We start from the raw sequence: 12,532 nt of genomic DNA on the forward strand, positions 1-12,532 counted from the left end.
GAGAGGTGGATGATGTATGTGTGTGTGTGTGTAGGGGAGGGGAAGACAGAGACAATCACATGTAGAGAAAGGGAGAGTGAGAGGGGAAAAGAGTGAGAGAGAGGAAGAGAGGAGAAGAGAAGGGGAGAGACAGAAGGGACAAAAGAGAGAAAGAGAGAGAGAGAGAGAGAGAGAGAGAGGAGAGAGAGAGGGGGAGAGAGAGAGAGAGAGATAGAGGGGGGGGTGTATCTGAGCGTGGGGAGGGTGTATCTGAGCATGTGGAGGGGGAATGCTTGGCTCATTTCTTTGTCCATGGCCAATTTGGATCGTTACATTGGGAAGGGAAATTAAATAATTGGATCCAAATTGGTCGTCAGACTTGTCTCATTAACCCTGCATCACAGTGTGTTCCTGAGGTACCGGCTTAAATAATTTGCGCAAAGCTACTGTCTGTCTTCTTAATCTACCCACATCCAACTTTTCCATTCCAAGTACTTTGAAAATGCAAAATCTACTGTAATGTTTCAGTCACAGCACTCCACTAGCTCCCCCCCCCCCCCCCAAAAAAAAAAAGTTTCATATTTAATACATTGGATGGTTTTGGTATTTCAATTAATATTTGTCATCATTGGTTGAAATTAAATCACTATTATAAACTTCAATAGGCATGTTTCAGTTTCAGTTTTCAAAATCTGATTATTGTAAATTAACTATTCTGAATTTTGAACACCTGACTAATTGTTACAATGTACTCTCTCGTACCTGCATTCATACTTCATCTAACTTTCTACCTCTTCTTCTAATTCAATCTTTATCTCTTCTGTCCTTCATTTCCCTGTCTTTTTCATTTCCATGTTTTTATTTTAATGCTATTTTGAATTTACTTTATCAATTTTTAATGTATCAATTTTTAATGTATTGTATTTAATGTAATATTTTTATCTTTTGTAAATTCATCTTGTTTAAGCATTTCACTGCAGTTTTGAATGTACATGCACGTTTTTTTAATCAATTAACCATTTCAAATCATATAAAATCAATTATGTACTCACCTCTGATGTGATTGCTTTGAATGCTGGTATATCCAACAAAGTGATTTGAGTCTGGAAATTAAAATGGAAAAAAAAAAATGAAAGATAAAGACCAGTTATGGTCATGTGATTGCATTGTGAAAGAAACGTTGTAGAATCGATCAGAAAGGTTGATCATCTAGCATATAAGTATTGGTGTGTACTGCAAGGTTCTACAATCATCAAAATGATAAGAAATTTGGCCCAGTCTTGGTAAAGTTACAAGCACTGTACACAGAAAGATGCATTGGGACTACTGTGACATGTGCGCGACATGTGCGTTATATCTATCAGGTCCAAATAGATATAATAATTTACCAAATATATCAATTAGTAGGCAGTTTCTCGGCAGAATTTGTATGATCACGTATTAGTCAAAACATATTCTTTCACATGATACGTAATAAGAGCTTCCATTTCATTTGTTGAGAGGGAGGGGGGGGCGTTTCCAAAACTGGTCTTTAAAATTGTACCGGTGTGTTGGCGTTAAAAGACGGGAGTTGCTGCTACCTTGTTTGGTGTTAAGGAATAGAGCAACGTCGATCTCGCGCTGCTCAGAGGCTGCCGGGCTCACGATCAATTGGGCAAAAAGAATTTCCATTTTCGGTTTAACTTAATAAAATTTGGAGTGAACTTTAAACATTATTATTATTATTTTTTACCTTTAACAACATACAATATCATGACAAAGTACATCAAAAATGTGAGAATTAATTTCTCTCTGTCAGTCTGTCTCGGTCTCTCTGTCTCTTCCTCTCTATCCCTTCCTCCCTCACTCTACCCCCCTCTCTCCCTCCCTCCCTCCTTCCCTATCTATCAATCCATCTATCTATCTCCCTCTCCCTCCCTCCTTCCCTCCCTCTCCCTCCCTCCCTCCCTCCTCCCTCTCCCCTCCCCCCCCCCCCCCCCCCCCCCCCTCTGGCCTCCCTCCCATATCCATCTGCCTCCCATTCCCATCTGCCTCCCTTTCGTATCATATCAATTTGATCTACCAGAGAAAGGGGGAAAACCCTAGCAGACATGGCTCATCTGCTGCCTGTGAGTGTGACGGTTATTATTAGTCACAAGATTTTATTGCTGGTTCCTGTGCTTATCAAAGTTGGCTGGGCCATCAAGTTCCTTGATCAAGACAAGGTACATCTGGTTTGACATACTGTAGAGAATGCTATAAATTGCTCAGCCTCAGTAGCATCACAATCACTCAGACAAAAACTGACAGAAGACTGACGACAGACTAAACAAAATTTTACATTACCCCGAATGGCCAAGAATTTGAGTCAGTTTGGTGGTGCGAGAGACATACTGTATAAAGCGTCATTCAGAAATGATGCATTACACCGCAGCGTTTTGTTTTCTTCTTTTTTTCATTTCATTTTGTTATAGTGACATAAGTGTAATAAACTTGACATTTCTGTATCATATAACAAAGTATTAAAGTGACAATGTGTAAGACCTTTGTTGAATGCAATTGCCATTCTAATAAAAAAACAATCCAGAATAAATCATAGCAATTTTTTCTCAACATACGGTTCCCATACCAAAGCTTGATCATGAATTGCTTGAACGTAAAAAAAGAAAAGAAAACAATTTTGTAAAGCAAGCCAAATCAACCTTTCTTGGGACCATGTGCACATGGATGATATATAAAACTAATATCCTTCTGTGAATCTCGATTTTGGTGACCTTGGCAATACTAAACACAGAGAGCACAGCCAATAATCTTGGTCATTCAAAGAAATGCACCATTTGAACTGCCTTCAGGATATCACTAACCCTTGTTATATTTTTGATCAATGAAATCCTGTTTAGTAATTGGTCAACAAGGCATCATGATACCAAACATAACAATGCTATGATGTAACCGTGACGTCATCCATGGTATAGTGCATTATATACCTCACTTAAGTAATCCAGCCATCTGATTGGTCGAAATTGCATTCATAAACTTCAACTGTTCCTGTAAAATTCCCGGTAACCATGCTTAAAACATTTAATATTTTTAATAACCATGGTTATTAAAAAAATAGGTCAGTCTCCATGGTTACCCCATAGGTTTACATGTTAAAAAATGGTTTGAGCGATGGAGGATACCGTATGTGTGCGAATAATTGGTCGGTAATTTCAATACAATTGAATCTCGATCGATCTTACCGACAATTTTATCTTGCATTGTTGACATGAAGACGAAAATAAACTTCCAAAAACAAAAAAACAACATCTGCCGATAGATCTTGATCTAAGTTCGTGCCAATATGCATTGCAAAAGTAAAAGAAGAGTCCGTATATGGAGCTTTTGCGAAGCATTCATCACACGCGAAGCCGCGGTTTCAATCCATTTTAATGTATATATAGTACAAAACTGCCAAGCATGTTGATAGCGCGCGATGGCCGAGAGGTCTGAGGCGCTGACTTTAATTACATCACCTTTTGTACGCAAGAGTTCGAATCTCATCTTCGACCAAAAAAAAAAGTATTTTTTATTTTTTATTTTTTAGTCTATTTTTTTTCGGCATATAAAAGTATTAATGACTGCTTTAATATTCGAGAAATAGTTGTTTTTATACGCTCTCGGGAAGGTTACAATTGGGCTATTCCCCTCGGCACGCCTCGGGTAATAGCACAATTCTAACCTTCCCTTGAGCGTATAAAAACAACTATTTCTCTCAAAGCAGTCATTAATACTATACTATACCATAGCACTATACCATGGATGACGTCATATGTATATATATGTGATCGATCAAGATCAATGTGCTATCAGTCGCGGTACTCTCCACTACTTCAGTGATATTATTATTATTATTATTATTATTATCATTATTATTTTTATGAAGGGTGGTTTGAAAAATATATCATGCACTATTTCCAGCCAACCTCAGAAAATAGTGCTATTCCTGCCACCTCGATCCATAATTTCAATTATATACCTCACTTAAGTAATCCAGCCATCTGATTGGTCGAAATTGCATTCATAAACTTTAACTGTTCCTGTAAAAACAGACCTATTTTCCAAATAACCATGGTTATTGGGAAAATAGGTCAGTCTCCATGGTTACCCCATTGGTTTACATGTTAAAAAATGGTTTGAGCGATCGAGGATACCGTACGTGTGCGAAGAATTGGTCGGTAATTTCAATACAATTGAATCTCGATCGATCTTACCGACAATTTTATCTTGCATTGTTGACATGAAGACGAAAATAAACTTCCAAAAACAAAAAAACAACATCTGCCGATAGATCTTGATCTAAGTTCGTGCCAATATGCATTGCAAAAGTAAAAGAAGGGCCCGATTAATGGAGCAGCCGCGAATCACCAATCACGCGAAGCCGTTTTCAATCCATTTTAATGTATAAATTAGAGAAAACTGTTAAGTATGGTAACAGAGCGCGATAGCCGAGCGGTTTAAGGCGCTGATTTTAGTTACATCACCTTTTGTACGCAAGAGATCGAATCCCATCTTCGACAAAAGTTTTTTTATTTTTTATTTTTTAGTCTATTTTTTTTCGGCATATAAAAGTATTAATGACTGCTTTAATATTCGAGAAATAGTTGTTTTTATACGCTCTCGGGAAGGTTACAATTGGGCTATTGCCCTCGGCACGCCTCGGGGCAATAGCACAATTCTAACCTTCCCTTGAGCATATAAAAACAACTATTTCTCTCAAAGCAGTCATTAATACTATACTAGAGCCTCTCAGCGCATGGTATATTTGTTTACTATCGCCAATATTTTCTTCACAAAGAAAATTTTTAGGTTTGATTGCAGTTCAAAAATCTATTCATCATTATAAATGCTCTATGTGTAAATGAACCTATTGAGAACACCCCCTCCCCTTCTATTAAACCCCACTGCACAAGTTTGGCCAGGAGGGATTAGACCTCCCTGCAAGGTCACTGACAGGTGGTTATCTCATCAAATCAGCTCTCAATTTAACATAAGAAAAAGGGGACCATGGGGACCAATGGTCACCGAGTATAGGCATTGTTTGCTATATAGAGGGCACAAGTAGCTATAAGTAGTGCAGTGGGGCTTTAAAAAAAATGACAGCTGACAGAACTCACCGCAAACTCCTCAGGTTGGACTCTGAGCATGTCAAAGACGGCTCTGTCATAGCTCTTCATCCGAGGTAACGTCCATCTACTGTCTATGGCTGGGTCTTTCTCACTGTGGTTCTGTATAGAGACAAAAATAAAAACAAATAAAAAATCAGTTATTTATACTACTTCTCAACATCAAATACAGTCAAACCTGCAAGTCAAACCTGCTATAGTGACTACCTGTACAGAAAGACCACCTGTCTACAAAGACCACATTTTTTGTTTCCCTTTAAAAAAATGGTTTCTCATTGAAACATGTACAAAAGGAACCTGTACATAAAGACCACCTGCCTATGAAGACCACTTTTCTTGTCTTCCTTGGGTAGTCTTTATAGACAGGTTTCACTGTATATGTATATGACAATTTACCCCATTTTGGTATGTGTGTATTATTAAAAGATGGGCGGAACAGTGATGAAAAGGAGACAGACAGGAGGAAGAAAGAGGAGAGAATGGCAGACAGAGATAAATGATAAGGTCAAGGGGTCAAACTACATTTAAAATTCAAAATTATTAAGAGAGACAGAGAAAAATAAATGACAGAATCATGAACACAGATGACTATGTATATGAAAGAACTTGAGGAGAAAAAAAAGCATAAACTGAACAAGTGTACATGCAGCCAAATTAGATGGGCATCAAAGAGAAAAATCAGGAACATTCATCAAGTGTTGCAGAAGATGGTGAAAGGTTTGGCTGTCTGTAATAATTACGATGAAATAATAGCATGGTCAATTAGTCCATTGTAAACACTATACATACTCCTAAATTTTCATTACGATACTCTTCATCTGTACATGCACATCTGTACACACAAAATCAGAACACTGGCAATGCTACACCACATACATGGATATACAATGTACAGATAACACAGTTCTCAAAACACATGACGTGTGATGTGAATTATGCTGAAAGAGATATCGACCTACAAGTATGGCAGAGTGAGACATCTCATATGAATACAACATAAACATGAAACAAGCTATATATGATTCCTCAGGTACATGTGTACATGCAAATCATCAAATTACTATGAAACATAATTATTCAATCATTACCCTAATCCTCCTGGCGCCATTTTTGGTACGATGCACCTTTTCCAACTCTCTACACAACAAACACACAACAGCTCCCATCTTGAAACCTGCCTTCGCCTCAATGAACACGCAATCGAATCCAAACATATCCCAAAATACTGGATGCAGGAAAACAAGAAATATACTGACGTACGTACGTACGGGAAAATGATTCACATCACCAAACCCGTTGATAAGGGGAATCTGACTCACACATGTTGGCCGCTGGCCCTGTATTATAAGTTATTTCATATTGTTTGCTGTTAAGAGCCAGATGGTCATTGATGTACATTACTAAATTGTTTTGGGAAGGGGAATACCCTTCTGGCTCTGCCGTATGATACGGTATATCATATAACATCCGTAGTGAGTGATTATATTATACCAAAGTGACTATGACTCAACTATATGCGGCTTGTGATTGTTTTTCAATCCTGCTGGTATCTAGGTAGGCGTGGGTGCTTGTTACGTGTGTTAAAATGGCTTAATTAGTGTTCTCTTGTGGATTGAAAATTGATCAAATCAAATCATTTTCTGGAGAGCTAAAAATAGGTGTAAACTCTCAATACTGCATGTCCTTATTCCCTTCTGGCATTTAGAAGATGTCCTCTGTTATGAGCCAGAAGGGCGTATAACTCATAGCATTGTATATACAGACAATGCTCGCCTAGCTCAAACATATAATATAGTTAACAACTGAATTAGTCATAACCTTGCCAATTTTTTAATTTTTCTAAGTACATGTACATGTATGTGAAAAATGTATTTGTCCCGGTTTACATTACTTGAGAATGTGACCAAAGTAGTCAACAAAGGTCCTAATTCAACCTGTCCAACTTTCGTTCTTGAGTTATGAAAAACTCTGTAGAGGTTCATGTACATATCTAACAAAAATCCTTTTAACAACTTTAAATACTGTTAAAGGTACGTACGAAACAGAGAGCAAAGTATTACACATTAATAAAAAAGTGAAAAATAACGAGTCATCACTTCAATTTGTAACTGCTGCAATCAAATGAACTTCTCAGGAAGAATAGAGCATTAACCTAGCGTTTAATGTACAGTTAACAACTAGATTATTCATACCATTACCAGTTTTGTAAGTTTGTATGTACATGTACATGTATGTGAAAAATTGATTTGTCCCCATTATTGTTGTTGAGAATGTGAGATATTATTAAAGGTAACATCTAAAATTATCAAAGAAGGCCCCAGTTCAACCAGTTTGCATTTCATTCTTAAGTTACAAAAAACACAAAATACATCAAATTTCCATGGATATGAATAATTTTTGTTAACTGTATTTGTAATGCACAACTAGTGACCTACATGTACCGTGCACACAAATCTTCTAAATCGGATATTGAAGAATACAAGTAGAAGAGGAAAAAATTAAATTGTATGAATTACAAACATATTATCCACACCATTTGTTATTAAAAAGGACATCTGATTCTCTTTCATAGGCTCTGACTTACAATGTGTTACTAGGTGTACAGTTTGTAATATGATTCCCTTAATTGTTACCCATCAGGGAAAAATGATATGACAATTGGAAATTGATATGTTTGGCAACATTAAAACTAGTGGGATTGGATACTGTCATTTGGCAGGACTTTTTCACCCAAGTCCCCTATTTATAAGATCAAGTAATCGGTTGAATTTAAAAAATCAAATATATGCCAAGTACTAAAATGAATGGATCAGAAGTATAACATTTTACAGAATAAAAATCCTAATCCTTTGGAATGAAATTAATGAATAAACCTGCATGAAATGAGATGTTTAATTGTGCTGGGATTGAAATTGTTATGAATGGGAATGCTTGTATGCTTTCAGGCTCATTGCCAAATGCCAATGAATAAAGGAAACTGCATGTATAAAGTTGTCCTCATTTTCCAATCAAGAATTGAAATTGACCAAAATTAGTCAATAGAAGTGGAAAAAGGGTATTGTAAAAGTAATAACTATTAATTTTGTCAGCTTGGAGCCAGAAGGGCGTTATCTCATATACTTTAAGACAGACTTAAGTGACAGAAAGTAGTAAATTGCATAAGTACAAGATGTAATGTATACTGTATATTCTAGTAGTAGTAGTAGTAGTAGTACAGTCAAACCTGCTCTAGTGACCACCTGTCTACAAAGACCACATTTGTTGTCTCCCTTGAAAATGGTTTCTCATTGTAACAAGTACTAAAGAAACCCGTCTACAAAGACCACCTGTCTACAAAGACCACTTTTTGTGTTTCCCTTGGCCGGTCTCTATAGACAGGTTTGACTGTAGTAGTACATGTAGCAGTAGAGCAGTAGTAGTAGCAGTAGTAGTAGCAGTAGTAGTAGCAGTGGTAGTAGTATTCAATGCATATGGATACTTATGATTAATTTCATTCATTAATTGAATATCATACAAATTTATATGTTGTAAAGTTATATAAAATTTCATTGATTTATGAATAATTCTTGTTTTTATGAATATCTGATACTCATAAATAGTGACCGTGACGGGGTATAACAAATTATTCCATTGTTAATATAGTCTGTTCAGAGCTAGAGGAGTGTTAGAATATGCAACTGTGCCTACAAATGGAGAGATATTATTGAAACTATTAAAACTGAAGTACTGCATTACACTGTATATGGGCTGATTATAATCATTGCCATTTGATACTCCCTACACTTATTATGCTACCTCTCTTACACTTAAAGATTTATACATTAAATATGCATCATTACGGTAGTTATTGGAAACTAATTTGCTATTTTAATCCTTTTCACATGATTCTATATCAAGCAAACCACAGCACAGATTCTTATTCAGATGTCACTAGTAATCTGTCACTAAAAATTGGCAGCCACTTGACTATTTTGAAACGAGGAAATAAAGGGTATCAAATTTAACATTTTAAATTCACCCATTTGATCAACTATCAGCTTTATAATTTTTGTTTGATGTTGTTTCATTGGGTTTGTTAATTGTGGGTAGGAAAATATATCTAGTATCTACAGAGATTAAAAAGGATATTCTTTTAATGTAAATTATTATTATGTTCTGTAATAAACAATATGACACAGAACTGTATTTGTAATTAACAAAATCAACTTAAAACCTTGACGTGTTTTTGAACATTTGCTAGACCTTACAAAACAATCTCTGTGAATATATGCTTTGTCATTTCAGCAGAATTTGATGAAAATAAACAATTTCTACGACTAGGCGGGACTACCTATAAGGTGGAATGTCTCAAATTATTAACCGTGGGTGGATTCAATTCAAGGTACACAAACAAACTCATAGAAACTGAAGAGGCCAGGGCAACAGACGGCAGAGATTTAAAAGCTTAAAAACTATCTCTGACCTTTGACGAAATCCTGCCTAAAAGCATAATCGCGTTGTTCTGCCGCGATATCCATCGGTTAAGTCTAAGGTTGGGGAGATTTGTATCGTATTTTGGAGCTTAGGTGTGGAGAGCTTAGTGCTGATTGATTTCATAGGTTGGGTCTGAGAAAGGGTACCAATCCTCTGACAGTTCTATGTTACATGTTATTACTTAAATAACAAATATTTGTACCCAGAAGAATAGAAGAAGGGTGTTAACACATATTTTGGTCAACTTTTTCAATCTTTAAATTTTGAACTGAAAGGATAGAAGCATGTGTTGTTGATGTTTTTTACAGATTCTAACAATAACCTACAAAAAGATCCCCTCTATTTGTAACTTAACTTTTTCTTTAACCTATAATCATAGTTAGGAATTTAGAGGATAAAAACAGACTAATATGTGTTTTGCAGATCTACATGTAGTCAAAGAAAGGCTATAATATTTCGAACTAAAAGGATTGCCCCATATTTTTGTTAACACATTGTAAAAGTAGCCTCCAAAAAGCTCCCCTATAATTATGTTACTAATTTTTTTCTTTAACCTACAAATGTACATATAGAATCACAGTTAGGAATTTAGATGATATACAGAGTAAAGACTAATATGTGTTTTACAGATCTAGTCAAAGGCCAAAATATTTAAATGAACCTTCTTGAAACATATCTTTTGTTAAAAGGGGATGCCACCCTGATATTAAGTTGGTTTTAGTAGAAACACAAAAATCAGAACAACTGTCAGTGAAAGTTTGATTAGAATCTGATTAAAAGGAAGAAAGTTGTGAATTATTGAAGTTGTGATCAAACAAAAATGAAACTCTGTGATGGATCTTGCAAGGTCCCCTTCCATTTGCTCTGTAGTAGAAAAATTCAGAAATGTATATTTTTCCTAAAGAGAAGACATACAGTACATACACACGATCATAAAGACTTTAAAGAAATACACTGAAGGGCAATTAAAATACCCAACACATCACTACTTAAACTATACTATAACACTATAACATAATCTGGACATGATTTCTAGGTACAGAAATTGTCCTAGAGTTGATTTTTGAGTCTTTGTGATTGTGTTAGTAACTCTTTGAAGAAATAATACATCTGAAGCAAATATTTTGAAAAAATAGTAAAATGGCAAGGAGTCTTACACAAACAGACCAAATAATTTTGGGTGACATGATGTCCCCCTTTAAAGACTACATGCTATGTTTAGAAAAGAACAGCATCAATTAATCTCCAATCTCATCAATCCTTCGCAATCATTTTATTTCTGGAAATGCACGCTCTGTTTTGGCCTTTCACGTGTGTCTACAGTGTGTACATGAATCATCGGAAACGTCCTTGATTCTCTTTGGGGTCCACATGTAACCTAAAGCTGATAATACCTTGCACTAGGCACAGTCTAAATCCGACCGGCCTAAGCGTTTTTAAAAGAAGACACTTTCTGACCCGCCATGCCATACAACAAAGCACTTACAGGAGTTACAGCAATAAGCTTGTCATTACTTACCACCGAGAAGCAGTCCGTAAATAAGAAATACATCGGGACGGAGCGAGATGAGTCGTTTAACAGCAAGAAAACAAACCAAAACAATCCCAATAGGCGGACCGGTCGTCCGTAACTTAATTCCAAAATTAAGGTAAATGGTCCAGGATCATATAGGTTTAAGTCAGGCAAGCATGGATGGGTGAAAGGCAAGAACAAAGTATTTGACGCTTGCTGAATCATACAGCGATTCGTCGAGCAGAGGGTATGGTTAAGATAAAAAAAGGTTTTGGCCGACACTGGAAGGCGAGGGGGGAAACTATATAGTTATAAATAGAACTTCTAGTCTGGTTGAACCAGTCACTGGTTTCTATGTTAACATCATGGTTAAGTTCATTACTCATATCACAAAGAGACTCCATGGACATTCTTCAGGAAGTTTTGCTGAATAGATAAATTAACCAAGCATTTTCTTCTTTCTTAATCAACTTCCTGGCTCAGTGGCTCCCTACAATTGGAACTGTGGAAGTACCCATCAGGCTATTCCTAATTATTGACCCTTGGCTTTGAGCCCATCTAAAGTCACAAAATTTAATTTAATACAGCCTTTTTAGGGTAAATTCAACAACTATACAGTCAAACCTGCTTTAGTGACCACCTGTGTACAAAGACCACATTTTTTGTTTCCCTTGTAAGTGGTTTCTCATTGAAACATGTACATAAAGACCACCTGCCTATAAAGACAACTTTTCTTGTCTCCCTTGGCCAGTCTTTATAGACAGGAATACACTGTATCAATAAAAGTATGAATTGTATGCCTTCTATGATTATGAGAGAGAATTTTCAATTCAATTCAATTCAATTCTTTTTATTCATCCAAATTCACAAGAATACATGGAAATTTGTTTTGGCCACACATTGTACAAATACGTAAGATATATGAAAAACTATATTGTTGTGTTTATAATCATAGAAGAACCATCAAAATAAAAGATGGACAACATAGCATATTCTTATATTCTAGTATTACACATTGAAAATGGTGAAAAGGATAGAACATCAGTGTGAAGGAAGGAATTAAACAAGTCTTTTGTACCCATGATGATTCTCCTTTATCATTTATTAACCACTTGTGAATAATTTGGTGATGTTTTGTTCTTTTTAATTATCAGAAATAATGTACAGGTGTGTACCTAAATTAATGTTATCGATGAACATTTTTGAGTATTGGTGTCAGTCTTTGTCGTGATTGCACAAAATTGGTTCTCTCTTTGCCAAACTTTTACAATTTTTCCTATGGTAAATATTCAAGTTTTTACAGCATGTTTTCCATTTATTTATCACACTGATGTATCACTCTCTCTCTCTCTTTAATGGACAAAACACTGATCCATCAATGAAACATATCACATTGTACGTAAGACCGATGAAATAAATTATG

At 35.8% G+C, this 12,532-nt stretch overlaps 1 protein-coding gene across 1 annotated transcript in view; it reads right to left on the bottom strand.

The window, feature by feature from the left end:
• Positions 1-11,545, bottom strand: part of LOC753340 (ras-specific guanine nucleotide-releasing factor RalGPS1) — a 37,029-nt gene extending 25,484 nt beyond the window's left edge. The window contains 3 exon segments of the mRNA XM_030997473.1: positions 1,032-1,082; positions 5,115-5,225; positions 11,116-11,545. Of these exon segments, the coding sequence (XP_030853333.1) occupies positions 1,032-1,082; positions 5,115-5,225; positions 11,116-11,334 (381 nt within the window). The 5' untranslated portion in view covers positions 11,335-11,545.
• Positions 11,546-12,532: the final 987 nt, after the last annotated feature.

Source organism: Strongylocentrotus purpuratus, unplaced genomic scaffold (genome assembly GCF_000002235.5).
Source record: "Strongylocentrotus purpuratus isolate Spur 01 unplaced genomic scaffold, Spur_5.0 spur5_scaffold_4, whole genome shotgun sequence".
In the NCBI taxonomy this organism is placed as follows: domain Eukaryota; kingdom Metazoa; phylum Echinodermata; class Echinoidea; order Camarodonta; family Strongylocentrotidae; genus Strongylocentrotus; species Strongylocentrotus purpuratus.